This window comes from Xiphophorus couchianus, chromosome 9 (assembly GCF_001444195.1).
Source record: "Xiphophorus couchianus chromosome 9, X_couchianus-1.0, whole genome shotgun sequence".
In the NCBI taxonomy this organism is placed as follows: domain Eukaryota; kingdom Metazoa; phylum Chordata; class Actinopteri; order Cyprinodontiformes; family Poeciliidae; genus Xiphophorus; species Xiphophorus couchianus.
In genome coordinates, this window is record NC_040236.1 from 20,984,220 (window position 1) to 21,000,082 (window position 15,863).

The 15,863-nt window shown below is 40.2% G+C and overlaps 2 protein-coding genes across 5 annotated transcripts; one reads left to right on the top strand and one right to left on the bottom strand.

Moving 5' to 3' along the window:
* Positions 1 to 98: 98 nt before the first annotated feature.
* Positions 99 to 9,125, bottom strand: dcun1d4 (DCN1, defective in cullin neddylation 1, domain containing 4 (S. cerevisiae)). Of its 4 annotated transcripts, none has more exons than XM_028026915.1 (11): positions 9,011 to 9,125; positions 7,672 to 7,742; positions 7,515 to 7,554; positions 6,714 to 6,801; positions 4,488 to 4,576; positions 4,309 to 4,379; positions 3,988 to 4,079; positions 3,744 to 3,852; positions 3,139 to 3,243; positions 2,962 to 3,064; positions 99 to 2,342 (listed from the first exon to the last, which is right to left on the bottom strand). In XM_028026915.1, the coding sequence occupies exons 1-11, from the start codon at positions 9,027 to 9,029 to the stop codon at positions 2,287 to 2,289; spliced, it is 843 nt and encodes a 280-aa protein (XP_027882716.1). In that variant the 5' UTR covers positions 9,030 to 9,125; the 3' UTR covers positions 99 to 2,286. The 4 variants fall into 4 exon arrangements, with proteins under 4 accessions (XP_027882716.1, XP_027882718.1, XP_027882717.1 ...); XM_028026917.1 differs by lacking the exon at positions 9,011 to 9,125 and adding an exon at positions 8,881 to 8,984; XM_028026916.1 differs by lacking the exon at positions 9,011 to 9,125 and adding an exon at positions 8,653 to 8,863.
* Positions 9,126 to 12,099: 2,974 nt separating this feature from the next.
* Positions 12,100 to 15,454, top strand: ociad2 (OCIA domain containing 2). The gene is made up of 7 exons (XM_028026920.1): positions 12,100 to 12,248; positions 12,335 to 12,419; positions 13,918 to 13,971; positions 14,061 to 14,108; positions 14,190 to 14,328; positions 14,752 to 14,865; positions 14,964 to 15,454. The coding sequence occupies exons 1-6, from the start codon at positions 12,162 to 12,164 to the stop codon at positions 14,816 to 14,818; spliced, it is 480 nt and encodes a 159-aa protein (XP_027882721.1). The 5' UTR covers positions 12,100 to 12,161; the 3' UTR covers positions 14,819 to 14,865; positions 14,964 to 15,454.
* Positions 15,455 to 15,863: the final 409 nt, after the last annotated feature.

Consider the following 15,863-nt stretch of genomic DNA (forward strand, 5'->3'; position numbering starts at 1 on the left):
CGTCCTGAAAGGTTACCTGACTACTTGTGTGTCACTGACTGCATGTCCTGAATGTACGGTGTCTTCCAAAAAGCGTCGAGCACCCCTGATTTTCTTCCCCCCCCAGTTTGTCAAGTTGTAAACACAAACATCGGCGCATTTTGATGGGGATTTTTTTTTTTGTGACAAACCAACACAAAGCAGTGCACCATACTGAAGTGGAGGGGAAATTGAGTTTTGTTTTGTTTTTGTTTTTTTTATCCTAATTTGAGAGTTGTGTGGTGTGTTTGCATCAGGTCCTATTTACTCTGGAAAAAAACAGAAAACTCTATTAAAGACCAGAGTTTTTATAGCAGACAGGCCACGGAGAAAGTTGTGAAGATGTTTAAACGCTACGGAAACAAGGTGGTGTATGCTACCACTATTGCATATTAAATTATACTGGAAGCACTTTGCTGTTCTCTAGTGGTCACATTCATTCTAAATCCTTTTCAACATAGCTTATTTACTAAATACATCTGATACATGCTATATTCAAATTAAAAATTGTTTGGAAAAAAACCAAACATTTTATTAAATAAATTCAGACAAGGATTTAAAGTAGAATTCGTCAAATATTCATCTTAAAATGTAAATGAAGTGGTGAAACTGTCTACCCAGACAGACAACAGTTGGATACGCAGAAGAAGGTGTGAAAAACTAAATAATCTAAGACTCATACTCCACAAATCTGACCCTCAAGTACGGTATGAACGGCCAAAGGAAATGCATTAAAGAAGTCATCAGAAGTGGCATTTACCATAAGATACAGTAAACTCAGGTCAGATGAGACCAAGATTTAACTTTCTAGCCAAGAGGGAAAACCCTGTTATGGAAAACTGCATATCGCCCACTTCATCATCCCCACCGTTATTTATGGTGGTGGCAGGATCATGCTGTGGTAATGCTGTTCTTTGCAGAAACAGAGTTGATAGGCAAACTACTAAATTAGCAAAACACAGTAAGACAATTGGTTGGAGTCTGCAAAAAAAAAAACAACAACTTGACTTTCAGCTGGACGTTCAAATTAACACAACTAGTAGACTTAAATAACCAAAACAAACCCCCCAAAAATTCCAACTCTAATTGCTGAAAAGTAGTTGTAAGCAGGACTAATTCTGGGGGGTTGAATACAAATGCATGGTCCAATTTTTATTTTTTTTTAATGCATCGTTTTCCTTCCGCTTGAGAACGAAGCACTACTTTGTGCTGGTCCATTACGTCAAATCTCAACAAAATGCGTAGGAGTTTGTTTGTTTTGCAACAAACTTCGGAGGAAAAAAAAAAAGTAAGAGGTATGAATACTTTTGAAAGGCACCGTAGAGTCACATGTAGAAATGTTAGGGTTTGTTGGTATCTGTGCGGGACACACAATGCGACTTTCCATGTTTGAGGCACAGTAACACTCTTATCTACGCAGCGTAGAGACATAAACCGTCGTTAGACCAATGAATGCAGAGCAGAGCACTGGTGGCTCACGGTTGCACTGTAGTAAGAGTTAGTAAGCAGCAATGCTGATTCGTTTGGTGTTATGAGGTCTGAAGTCTTTGCACGGGGCTAGCAGAAAGTTATCAGCAAAACAGGAGGAGGGATAAGGGAAGAAAGAAAAAATGGAGGGAAAGAACGAACTGGCTTTTTCTGATGGTAAACGGTGCAGGCATCAGAAACCTGCAGTCAACCCTTTGACACAGTGTGCTTTAAGGAGAACTACTAAACTAAACAAACCCACAGACAGTAGTTAGTGCCATCTGTCCCGAGGAGCTCAGGTCGAAGTTCATTGCACAGGTCTTTTAATGTGTGTGTGTGTGTGCCTAGAGGTTTCCGAGTGATCCTGGTTGAGACTCGAACGCAACGCGTGAATGGTCGCCCCCTCTTGGTTTCCCTGCGCTGACTACGCCATTTTGTTCCCACCGTCAGCGTATGATAGATACCATGTTATCCCAACACAGACAACAATATGAGACGTCACAGTGACAGAGAGCAACGCCACTCGGCGGGGTTCGGGAACAGGGGTCCACCCACAATGCAACTTCCATAGGGAGCATAACTCCACAAGGACAGCGCTCCTCCAAACGGGGAGTCGGAGAGCAGCAAAACCCCCCACCCACCCGCAGCCGAACCCCTTCTTTTTAACCAGGAGGCACCAACTGTCACTGCCTTACCGATTTTGTTGGGTTTTGCTTATTGGTTGTTTATGCTCAAGAGTAGTTGTGGTCACAGTTAAACTTTCTTTTTTCTTCCATTCTCCCCCTCACCCCTCATCTGCAGCTATGACATCTGTCTTTCCTTGTACCATTCCACAAACTCATCCAGCAAAACAGGCCCTGACAAAAGGAAGAGACACAGAGTCAGTACTACCGTAACAAATCAGTGGGATACCAGAGATGCACTGATCCGATACTAATATCTGTATCGGACCCAATATTGGAAAAACATTTTTTTTTAGATTGGGTATCGGGCAGATCTATTCAGTCTAATTCTATGGTTTTGCTCTGAGTGATGTTATGCTTTATTATTTATTTGACACTATATTCAGAATGCTTAATTTTCAGAACAATTTGAAAGAAGGTTTGTAGCAGTTTATAAAAAAAAAAAAACATTGATAGTCAACCGATTGTTTTTGTCAGTTTATTATTAATTTTACATTGGCTGATAATTAAAGTTGTGTTGTTTTTACATGTTTGACCAAAATTATGACGCTATTGCCATATTTAAGCGTGCTGTACTGGTGCAGAGTTATCAAATAAATGTGTAATTCAGTACATTTATGTCTGTGTTTAAAAAAACAAACGCTTTAGGGACTTTTGCTTTAGCACCGTTTTCTGAATCAGATCCGTTTTGCTGATATTAAACCTCATATCAGTATCGGTATCAAGTGGGGGGGGAAAATGGATCAGTGCATCTCTATGTGATCCATTTCCATTCAATCGGGTTTTGACTTACAGGCACCGTCTTCATCATAGTTACTAAGGTCCAGGTTGATTGTCCTGCTGAACTCTAAAACATTGCACCACTGGTCTTTGTTGACGACTTTGTACTTGGATTGCTAAGGAACAAAAGGAAAACAGTTATTCTCAGTTTGGTTCTGTGTGGCTACAGACGCATTATTGATATGCTCACCTCTAAAAACTGATTAAACACAGGAAACAGAGGCCATGTTTTCCCCAGGAGAAGCCCCAGCATGCACTTTGCTGTGTTCAAGTCCAGACTCCTCTGATCTTTTTCCTGTCCAATGAAAAAAATAAAAATAAAAATACTCATGTTAAAATTCAGGCAAAAATGACATGAAATCTTTTAATTTTTTCCTTTTCTTGTTCATTCTTAGAATTTTATCCAATACACCTAACCAAAGCTGCACACAGTGGAGGTCAGTCTAACACTGAGCTGGTTTTCAGTTCAGTATTAGACTTTCCTGTTGAACTCACTCTGCCTGGTCACACAATTTTTTCCTCAAAATATTCAAAACAAAATGCAGCTTGGAAAACCGAAATACTTTGCCACTGTGCTACCTGGGGTTTGAATCCACAAGCCACATGTATTTTCCCTTGGGCACAGGATTGGCTGTTTATTGAGTGAATTACACTGTGATATAATCCATTTACTAATTAAGAAACCTCTCAAAACAAATGGCAGCGTTGTGTAACCAATTCTCGCGTGGAGCTTTTCCGATCAGTTGAAATGAATTAAATCTGAACGCTGCCTGTGTGATTTCTCACTCGACTTACCCGAGCGAAATCAAAGGCGTATCTGTAGATGAGCTTAAAACTGGTGCTGTCGCTCAGGACAGATCTCAGGTAGTCGAGGGAATTCCTCAGTCTCTCAGTGGAATCGCACCTTTAAAAAAAACAAAACAAAACAAAAAAAAAAAAACAGTAGAAGTACCTCAGAGAGGTTCAATACTTAAAAACAGCTCTGCTGAATTTAACAGAATTTGAACAGAAAGAGAGAAAAACATTGTGGCTGGCTTACTGCAGTGAGCCCATGCCTCTTAGCCACTCCTGAAGAGTGAAGTACCCCATACTCTGAGCATCCAGCTTCCAAGCCAGAACCAGCATCACCACCTGGGAATAAAATGTAAAATGAAAGTTGCATAAATTGTTAAACAGGAGCGATTCCTCTGGCAGCCTGTTACCGGACCTCAATGACCGGCTCAACAGAAACTGGCGATACAGGTTGGGAGTTTCAAGGGGATCGTCTGGGAGAACCAGAGATCACGCCGAGAAGAGCATAGAAGCACAGAGCTTCAGGCTTAACCAAGCAACAATGAAAAAAAATAAATAATCTGCATACATTCTCTGGCTCTACTCCAATGTCCTCGCAGAACTTCTCTATGCCCTCTGGACCCACGACGTCGTCACAACCTGGTTTAGATAAATGAGCGGCGTCAGCTCAGTTTTTAGAGCTGTGAACGCACAGCAGTGATGGACGGATGAAGGCAACTAAACCAAACGCATGTGGAAGCTACTTGCCTGCATACTCATAGAACCACTCCAAACATCTTTTACTGGAAAACGTCTCCTCCTCCCGGATCTGCGATGTCTCGTGTTTTCTGAAAATGCTGCAGTTGAGGAGACAGTCAGCAGAACCATACACACAGTACAGCATGTGAACGTGATGGTGTGGTTTAAGATATCCTTTATAAGATCCCTACTGGTAAAACTGTGGAAATGGGCATGGTTATGCCCATTTCCACTTTATCAGAAAAATCAAGTTCTTAGCAACACCACCTTCCACATTTTGTAACAATACAGAGAAAAAACTTCAACACATTTCATTTGAAATTTACGTGATAGACCAACTGAGCAATTACAGCGTTTCTGTAGGTTTCAGCCATTCAAATTTAAGTCGTTTTCTGACCTTGTGAAGGCCACCTTGATTGAAACTTAAGACAGGAAAAACTGCTAGTATGCTAGCAAATATATGCCATGCTAGTATATCCTAGTATGCTAGCTAATATACTACTATGCACTTGGTAGCTAGGTAGCGTTATATGCTAGCTACTCTTACACACAGTACAGAGTATGTAGACTCTGTTAGAGTGAAAGGCTAGCTAGCAAGGGTATATTAGTAGATAGTTACTGGTAGCCTCAACCACTTTGAGCCACTGAAGCTAATGAAAAAGTCTTAATGTGACATCAGTGTGCTGTGGTGGCGCAGGGGTAAAGCACAACCCACATATGGAGACCTTAGTCCTCGACTCGGCTGTCGCAGGTTCGATTCCCGGCCTGGTGACCTTCATTGCGTGCCTTCCTGACTCTCTCATTACCCACCTTTCTGTCAATTCACTGTAAAATAAAGGCCACTAGAGCCAATAAAACCTTTAAAAAAAAAAAAGTCTTAATGTGTCGGAAAGATTTGCCTGACAGAAAAGTCCTGTAAGAAAATGAAAAACACAAACAAAAACAGGATTAAATAGTCCTGCCGCAACAAAATTTAAGACTTGTTTTTTAAGGCATTTGGATTTTTTAAATGAATGTATAACATTTTAAGGACTTAATTTTAGATTCACATAAGACTTTATAAGGGTGCATGGACACCTTGAATTAGAGCGAATGTAATCAAAGAAGAGCCGTAGTAACTCTGGAGTAGCTGAAGGGATTGACAGCACCAGCTGAAACAATCTGGTCTCAATTATTAGTGATGCACTCCACAAGACTGGTCTCAATGAAAGACTTGTGATCACGGTAAAAGAAAGCCATAATAAGTGTTGCTCCCAGTTTGTCGCATGCCAAGCAGGAGAGACAGCAAACGCGACAGAACGCGATCAGGACAGAAGAGACCAAAAGTGACTTTTTTTTGGCCTACAAACAAAACAGTTTGTGTGGAATACAGCGGCATGATTGCCAGAAAAATATTTAATTGATTGCCATAATTACATAAATTATAATTGACTAGAATTTTTAAGGCCTTTCTTACACTTTCCATTAGTTGTAGCATCTCAGCCAAAGAAAAGCTCCTGATGCAGGTGCATCAACTGGTCAAATGTGTTATCAAATATCACATTCAATTGTGATATTGAGCACACAGATGTTGCTGTGATTATTGCAATGCATCACATTGTGCAGCTCAGGGGTGGAGGAAAATACTACTAAACAGTTTTTGTTTGATATCATCTAAAAACTATGTATCGTTTTCTCCTACCTCACAATTCAGAGGGTCTTCTTCTTAAGATCTCACATTTCATATCTTAAATGACTCTTGCATCGGTTAATGCTTTTTTTAAATCACTTTGTAGCATTTTGAGATTTACGTGCAAAGTGCATTATAAATAAAATGTTATTACTATAAAATATTGATCCCAAAGGGGAAATTGGTTACAGTTGAGGAGCTCCTCCAATCCAAAGTGTTAAATATAACATTTATAACACAAGTGTGAAATTACAAGTAGTTTAAATATGACCCAAACATAAAATAAGTTAAATAAAATTAAAAACAAAGAAAATTTGCTACAACATGTTTCCACTACAACGTGTTGGTTCGTCGGAAAATCCCAATAAAAACACATTGAGGCTTCTGGTCCCGTAAGAAAATGAAAAACATTTTCTTTTTGTGGCACATTGTGCCACCATGCGGCACAATGTGGAATAGTTCAAGTGATATGAATATTTTTATAAAAGAAGAAAAACAGAAAGAAAGAAAAAAAAAAAAGGGAGGGGAAAAAAATCGACTAGATCTTGAACATAGGAATCTCCCACCTGTCTTGGCGACTTTTCTTGGCCGACAGGTCCTCTCCGGCAGAAGGTCTCCTCTTTTTTCTCGGCGGCATGGCTCTAGAGCAGCAAGCTGGGAAGGAAACAAACTATTATCAGCACTGCTACAGTCATATGAAAAACTGGATCACTGGCTGCCCTAATAACGCCTCGTAAAGACGTGTAAAAAAACCAAAAAAACTTAAAAACAAATGTATGCTTTACCATCAGCCTCCCCTCACCCTAATTGGAAAACACTGAACCAGTGGAGAAAACAATCCCTCATTGGGACAGCAAAAATCCCTGATATGTCTTCTTATTGGTGCTCCCAATATAGCATCTTACCACTATGCGTTGAATGTTCAGGAGGCATGCTAGGAACTATCCTACCATCACAAACGTAAACTTCAATTAGAATTGGTGCTTCGGTCAAAGATTGGACTTTTCCATACTAATAGACCAGACTACATATAGACTCTGGAGCTTGCAAGGTGTTACGGAACAAGCGCACCGGAGCTACTATTATGTAGCTAAAGCTACGCAACAGCTTAGGTGTGACACCTTTGTGTGAACATGTGACTCCACCTGGAGTTTAAAAGTGTTTGCACATTTTTCCACAGGACTTCTTAATCTGCGACAAACCCTCCGAGGTGGGTGTACGTGACAAAGCTCTCTTCCGAAACTTCCAGCCTGGCGTCCAGGACGACAGCCTGAACGCCTAAAACGTTTTCAAGGGGAAAAGCATTGGGCTTTGAAGGGAAGCTGAAAATAGGTCACTGTGTTTCAGATGATGCCGTGTGGGTTTACCTGACGGGTGGCTGTCCGGTCCAACGTCTTCGGTCAGATTCTAACAAAAGATTTTTTTTTTTTTTTTTTTTAAAAAGATGTGGAAACATGACTGATATGTTCAGTGACAGGGGGATTCAAATAGAAAAAAAAAAAAAAGATAACAGCAGATATTTACCAGCCGATGTAAGGTGTGATGGATCTTGTGGATATTGGCCAGTGTAGTCAGATGGGAATTCAGCTGAAAATCTAGGTCCACGAGAGAACAGATGTAAAACAATATATTCCTCTACACCTTAAATGTCCGTAACTGTGCAGGGGTGTAAGTTGAGTGACATCATCGTAGCACAAACTAACTATCATCGTATTTTGGGACCATTTCTGGTTAGTAACCAACAGATCAATGCGGATGGTCTCCAAATCAAGTCTTCGTGTCCTAGCAAACTGCAGGGGAGGTCTCTCCCTCAACTCGGAACGCATTCGGCCATTTCAGCCACCCTGTCACAAAAAATAATCGTAGCCGATTTCTGATTTAAACCCGTCATCAAGTGGTGACTTACTTCTAGAGGCCAAACTTTGGATAAAATAGCCAACGCGTAGAGACGAACGGAAAGCACTAGCTGCATACCTAACGTAGCAGTCCAAGGCAAGCAACTTGCACAGAGTTTACAAAGTATCCAGAGAGCTGTGGCCGTGTGGGTGTTGTAGTTCTTCTTCCTGGAGGAGGCCATTGAGGGTTGCGGCTCCGCTTGGGATGCGGAACTACAACTCCCAAGCCTTTCCGAAACAACTACTTCTCTCAGACCCCGTCTACCCCCCAACATTTTTCACCCTGACTGAATACGCTTTACATTGATTAAAAAATGTATCGCTATATGGCCACTGGCAGCAGAGCACTGCGCAGACGTTTTGCAGCAGCTGGTGCAGGTGACGCAAGGAGCGACAGCGGCGCTGCAGCAGGCAAACCAAAGATGTTTTAGACAACTGCGTCACAATTTTCATTCTCCCCAACAGTCCGCAGCTGGCCAGAAAATCGGCCAATTAACGCCGACATTACGTCGGTGTCAAGTTTGAGCCGAAACGAGCCCGGCGGGGAAATAAGGCACGACGAATAATAATTATGGGGGGGGGGAAAAAAAAAAAAAACACCACAACTCACCGATAACCATCGAAAACAATCTGAACTCAAAACAACGTCGGCGGGATTTGACCGAGCACTGAATGCACAACACGAAAACCCGACTGCAGACGACCGCGACGTGTCTGACTGAGCCTTTCTGCAGGCTCAAAACAAGTGAAATTACAGCAGGCGTCCGTCCTTTGTTGTCGCCCCAGACAGTGCTGCCAAATACAAAGAGAGCAGCAAATAACACGGGATTCATCAAACCTCACGGAGCCACGGGACAAAAGCGGATGTAGAAACCCCGCACGTCCGCTTCCTTCTCTCTGACACGCGACTCCCTAGCCGACAAACACCGCAAATTAACCCGAAAAGCCGCTGAAACGTTTCTACTTACTTGCCGCATCAGAGTGCATTTTTATGAAACATACAACTGTCTGTGGGAAGTCCGTGGACCGGCCAATAGGCGGGCCTTGCTAGCGTAAGTGACGCCCGCAGACGGTGGGTTTGTTCTCTTACAGTCAGCCGGTGGATTACCCGGACAAACCGGTGTGAGCGGAGATACCCTTTTGAAAAAAGCAAACTCTAGGTTTTGAGCTTTCTCAAAAGTTGGAACTCGGATCCGTTCACGACGCCTCACACCCTAGTTAAGCATGGCTCCAGCTGCAAGTCAGAAATAACGGAACAAACACAATATTTGGAATGTATTTATCATTTATCACGTTCATACAGCATGTTCATATATGATACAAACCACCAGAAGTGCAAATAAATTATTTGCATCTGAAAGTTTGTTTATGTTTCAAATGCAAGGCAGCCATGTTGGATATTGAAAATTATGGGGTGCTCAGGCAGTAATCAGAAGTCAGATTTTTCTCTTTTCCGACTTTTAAATCACCCAGAAAACAGCACTTGTACTTTGAAGTCAGTCTTTTCAGGTTACCAGCTGAAATTACAAATGAGCCCCAAAAGGTGACATCCTGATCCCAACATGGTAAGTCAGAGGTCACTGAATAATCCCAGTATGGCTTCCACAAATGTCACTTCTGACAACTTGTATCTGATTATCTCTCATGTTTGCTGGTCACATGCTTGGAGTGGGTGTATCCAGGATATGCCCCGAGGTCCTGACTTATGATTCCGTTCAAATGGTGAACTGTAAATCGCCGCTTGTCTCGCCGGTTGGCAAATGGTGCACACCCAGTGACTGAAAGTCGGCTCTGTAGGCTCCGCCCCCATGCTTGATAGCCATTGGTTGCTGTAATTGACACTTCAAGAAAAATACACATTGAGTCCTCCCTCAAACCAAATTGATTGGTCGCAGGTCGACGACCGGGGCCGCACTTTGAGCGTGTCAATCAACAAACCGTCCTCGTGCAAACCTAAAACCCAGCCCACGATGAAATGCGATTGGTTGTTCGAATATTAATTGACTTCGCCAGATAAGCATGGAATGGGTTTGCTCAATATCGACACAGCAGGACGGTAGAGAAAAAAAAAGTGGCGGTATTGTCAGTAACGTTTGCTTGTCCTGTAAAACGTAACAGACACCAAACATCCAGACTTCTGGTTTATATACTTCTGTATTCAAATTGTTCACAATTGTTTTGATTTCGCTGCTTTTTTTTGTTGTTTTAAATGACCGAAGGATGGCAAATACCATTTTTTTCACTCAATTGTAATTTTCATTACAGCTAAATTTAGTTGACGTTTCATTAGCAATTATTATTGCTCAGAATTTTTTCCCCCTCGCTTTTCTTCTCTTAAACTAAAATAAGTTTACAAGCTGATATTAGCTGGTTAACTGGTCAGACGACCCGTTCAGGTAGCCAACCTGCAGTGGTCTGCTTTACAGACCTACATGCAACTTGTAGCTTGCTAACATTTAATAACCCTAACACAACCATAGCCCTAACTACACTGATGAAAATTAACTTCTCTACTTTGAAAACCTGTGACTACTTTGTGTCTACAGGCAATTTCTTTAATTTCACGATTTTACCAATTAAAATCGTGAAATTAGCATATATATATATATATATATATATATATATATATATATATATATATATATATATATATATATATATGTCAATTAGTAAAGTAGTCAATTAATTAGTGTTCTAATTTAAGTTTATTTAAACTTGCTACTGTGTCTCAAATTTTTGGGAATAAGATATATCTCATAAAGTGTATCTCCAGTTTTGATAGCACTAGGAGTAGAAATTTGCACTTTTTCTTATGTACGTCAGGGGAAAGTGCTACTTTTAATCTATTGCAGTTTGGTAACAACAAACAAAGGACAATATGAACATGATCAATAGTAGAGTTTTGTAGGTCTTCATTATGGTTTTTTTTATTTTATTTTATTTTATCGCCACATCAAAAGGCTCCTCCACCGGACCACCAAGTGCATCATGTGCAAAAGTGAATGAGCTGGAGTCTTTCTGAAACACGGATAATAGTCATAGTAAGTATTCTGTACAATAATTTGTTTTCTTAAGCTTAGACTATGATTAAGTGGTGATTGTAGGTCAAAAGTTTCCCGTGCGTTTATCTCTCAGTCTCGTAGTCTGTCTGGCTATCGAGGTTTCCAAAAAAAAGGTGTGTTGCAGAAATCAGACGAGAGGCCAAGTTCAAACGAAGGTGCGGCTATCTGAATGAGTAGTTAAGACTCTAGGTAATAGGTCATATTTAATAGAGCAATTTCATTGGTTGAAACGTCAGCACGCCGTGGCTTGTGCAATCCTGTTGCAAGACTATGTAAATGTTATTGTAACTTGGAACACTAGCCATGCCCCTTCATGTTTTCACATTGTAAACATGGTTCATCTTGCAGTAGGGAAAATTAAAACCGTAAATATACTCAGACAGGATGAATATACAAGTGCATGCCACACTTTTAAGGTTTTGATTTGTGAAGATTTTTTTTAAATCATGCCCGTTCGTCATTCTTTTCCTCCCTCTTTCTTGTACTTTGTATCCCTTTGCATCAAGTGTAAAGATCTGCAGCAGCGTCCTTTTTGTAAAGTTTGATTTTATGTGGCGATCAGAGAATATTTTCATATTAGCGGAAAAAACAAACAACTCACATTTTAAGCAACCACAGTAACATTTCCTTTAGTCTAGGCTATGGTGTATTCAACATTAATAATGCGTTTTTCAAATTATTAATTATAAAGCAAAAAGAGTTTGCAAATGCTCTCTGATTATTTGTGGACAAAACAACATCTATTATAAAATAAACCTAGGCTTTGTTTCGTCTCATTTTAGTCTTATATGTAGTCTCATATTACAAATGACAACTTTACAGGTGCAGTGCTATTATGCATTTTTCCCGATTAAAGTGATTTGTACGGTAATTTCTTTCCGTCACACTGAATTGCCTGTGCATGTGCGGTGTGTCGTCAGCATTTTTAAGAGGGGGTGGAATTTAAAAACTAGTGCAGGGAGGAGCCTTTCCACTTAGTTTATCTGAAAGCGGAGGGAGGGCAGTGCAGAAGTTGTGTAGCACAACTGGTAGTACAACGAGTGAAACCTCCTCCATCATGAGTTGTGGAAGTGGAGAACCTACAACAGTGAAGACAGGGGAGGCTCCTGCTCCTGATTCAGCTCCAGCCAAACAGGGCTGGAAGGTGAGAGATAATCAAAAACATGACTCCTACTGCCGGAGGACTGTGTGCTCATCTGACGCCTGGCCTGTCCTGTGTGTGTCTCACAGTGTCCCCTGAGCGACGCTCACGTCCACCGGGAAGATGTGAGGAAGGTGTGGAAAGAGTGCCAAGAGGAAAGCTTCTGGTATAGAGGTAATCTCCTTGAGATATGAAGCATGCGCCACGATATTTCTGAAAATGTGAAATTCTCGCAACTTTAAAATTGTTCAATGAAACCCCACACACTTCAACATGTTCTTCCATGTGTAGAAGAAGTCACTTATTCACTGAAATGTGTGTTTACATTCCTCTGTGGGTTTCAGAGCGGGGATCCCTCCTCCCCTCCAAAAAAAAAAAAAACTAAGCAATAGCAAAAATACCTTCCATATGTGAACATTTTCGTTTTTTAAAGTACAATTCGGCTGAGTAGCACAGCCTGCATCATCTTTGTTTCTGGCTACGGCTGCGGGGGGGCAATCGGCTGGGAGTGTCCAAGATGTCCACGACGACGTAGATCAAACCGATTTAAAAAGAAAAAGCAAAAAAAGCGAGCATGATTCTACAAGAGCGACAAAGCAAACAAATGATTTGTCAAAGTGACGGCTAGATGAACGCAACCTGAGGTGTTTATGTCACGTATCAAAAGACAACAGCACCAAAGTTACCGAGGTGGTGGATGAGAAATATTCTTGCCAGTGTTGGCTGATTAGAAGTCCCAAAAAAAAAAAAGAAATCGGAAAACTTTTTTTGTTTTATGTGTCAACAGGTTTTAATCTTTATCCTTCCTCTCTGTCTGCATTCCTCCACTCACCATCAACCAGGCAGCTGCTTCTCCTCTTCCCTCACCATGAACTTATGTAAACATGAGCCGACAACAATCGGCGCTTCCTCTATTCGTCCCTTTGACCTCCAAATAATCAGGAGTAGTCTCACCACCACTCCAGGGGTCAAAGGCGCCAAGAAGGAAAAAAAATAGAGTCTCGAGTTGCTACTGGATCTTGCAACTTGCCTTTGAGAAAGTCTATGTCATGATGAACAGTCTGACGTTTTACTGCTTTTAGTAATTAAGAGTGCAACGTTATTTATGTTTAACTACAAATTTATTCCCATGTATTAGAGATACACTAATCAGGTTTTCCGGGGGGGTTGTGGTTTTTTTTAGGTCTGTCCTGTAAAGATTTTGGCAAATTATTATTATTATTATTATTATTATTATTATTATTATTATTATTATTATTATTATTATTATGATTATTATTATTTATTTTCCAGCGATTGCTGCGTAAATGTGCTCAAGGCATCTAGACAGCTTCGAATTCCTTGGAAATTTAAAGAATTACAAATTCATACATGTTAAAGTATGTGTACCTAACCTTCATTTGATTTTCAATGAACCCCCCAAAAAATGCACCCAAATACATGATGATGGTTGATGCATTTGCTAATAAAAAAAATGGTGGGAATATATTTCTTTTCTTTTTTTGGGTGATAGAGAAGAACCTGCTGATCACCAGTCATATTTAGTCATGGGGGGAAAATCGTCCGATTCCGATCTCTGGCCAAGTGATCAGTGCATCTCTGTCATTTATCTGCCATTGTATTCATTTTATTGGCGTCTTAATATCATTTATCCAATGTCCCTTTTTTTCAGCTCTCCCCCTGTCTGTGGGCAGCATGGCTGTCACTGGTGGTCTCATCTACAACGGTAAACACTCCAGTATTTCTCAAAAACGCCACAAACAATGTGTTTCTCTGCTGGATTTCATTTAAGCAAATGTTTTTATTCCCATGCAGGTGTTTGGAAATCGTCAGCAAGGTTTGGCCCTTTTCCAAAGCTAGCAGGTCTGTTCTATTTTCTCTGCATTTTGTGAGTTATAATAATAATATTAAGTGAATGGTGAGTTTTACGTGTTTCCTTTGTAGTTGCGGGTCTCCTCGGGTTTGCAGTGGGAAAAGCTTTGTATGTTGGAACTTGTCGTAGCAGGTTCCAGGAGCTCGGTATTAAAGACGGCCCTGGAACTGGGCCCTGGTCCAGAAGAGGTCCGTCAGGTCCAGGACTCAGGTGGGCACAGCGATGGCTTTTTGATGTTTAATGATCTCATTGTTCTCAATATTTTACTAAGTTATTTGTCACAATTTGCATGTATGTCTACATCTACATCCAAATTCTCCGTTTTCTGTTTTCACAAAAAGAACAAAAGAGTTCAGAAATTTCAAACTGTATTTTATAGAATCTCATTTCAGTGCTGAACAGTCCGGATCAGGGTTGACCAGTCCAGTCTCTTTGGATTTTGAACTAGAGACAATCAAAGAATCAAGAAACATACAATCTAAAATGAACTGTGAAGTAGTTCTTAAATATGGGACAAACATTTGGGTCATCTGTTCTATCAGCCACCTGCACAACACAGAAAGGAACACAATCATTATCAACTAAACATGCAGATAAGCATTATAAGTCCTTATAATTTTCTTATCTCAACAGACAGTGCCAACATGAGTGTGATGAATGCAAGAAAAAACCTCAAGCTGCACCAGCAGAGGAAGTTTAAAGTTAAATGCGCACAAAGCTAATCTCAACAGTTCTATAAAAATGAGAGTAAGAAAAAACATTTTCAGCAACTTTTATGATTCTGTTTTTTTTTCAGTCATTCATTCATTTTCCATGTTGTGCTTTTGTTTTCTTTGCATTTTCAGCCCCAGCATCACCATGGAAGGAAGCAGCTGTGTGTGTTTACCTGTTGCAGCATGTATGGATATCGAATGTGAATGAACTCCATGGAAGCTTTCTAGTGTCCTTTTGTTGTGTGTGTGTGTGTGTGTGTGTGTGTGTGTGTGTTTTTTTTTGTTTGTTTCCTTCTTCATAAAATCCAGTAGAGGGCGCAAGAAGACTTTCAGTAGAACTGCAAATGTTTTATTTGTTTTATCTGAGTACCTTAAATGCAACCTTGTAAAAAGAGTGCAAAGTCTCTTTTGTAGGTTTAATTATTATCAACATCCAAACAAACAGGAAACTTCCTATGATATAATCTGAGTAGGTAACCTGTGCTACCCATTGTTATTGTTTTTTGCCTGCTGAGCAAATGATAAAAACTTTGCCATTTTCATCTATGTACACTGAGGAGAAATGTGTCATTTTGTGATGTTGAATCATCCTCCTATTGCAGCATTACACGCTTATGACTTTATTTGCTCTGTAGCAGAACACAAGGTGTGATTCTTTCCTTATAAGTACCTTAAATCTGATGAGGATCTCTCTCCTCCACAGCCCAGTAGGCTTATATTTGCAGTATTTTTTTTAATTAATAATAATTCATCATGAATGTTTTAATGAGTTGCGAAATGTATTTTAGTAGTTTGACTTAGTCTCTCTTTTAATTAGGAAAAAAAATATATACAATGCAATATCTATAACTTATTCAAGGCCCTTCACGTCAAAGTCCTATTTATGACAACAGTCTAAAAAAAGTTAGTCCTGACTTTTGGTTATGATCTGAATTTCCAATCAAAGAAAAACTGATTTATTTTGATCCATGGACTATTGACTAATGGATTACAAACTGAAATGAATCGCCTCCGAACCAGGAAATAAAATGT

Bases quoted from the DNA above. Each gene is read 5' to 3' on its own strand.
- ociad2 (XM_028026920.1), top strand. From the start codon at position 12,162: ATGAGTTGTGGAAGTGGAGAACCTACAACAGTGAAGACAGGGGAGGCT. The intron at 14,109-14,189 runs GTCTGTTCTATT...TTTCCTTTGTAG, and splicing joins CCCTTTTCCAAAGCTAGCAG to TTGCGGGTCTCCTCGGGTTT. The intron at 14,329-14,751 runs GTGGGCACAGCG...TTATCTCAACAG, and splicing joins CCGTCAGGTCCAGGACTCAG to ACAGTGCCAACATGAGTGTG.
- dcun1d4 (XM_028026915.1), bottom strand. The intron at 4,380-4,487 runs GCAAGTAGCTTC...TATCTAAACCAG, and splicing joins GTGGTTCTATGAGTATGCAG to GTTGTGACGACGTCGTGGGT. The intron at 3,065-3,138 runs GTGAGCATATCA...TTTGTTCCTTAG, and splicing joins TGTTTAATCAGTTTTTAGAG to CAATCCAAGTACAAAGTCGT.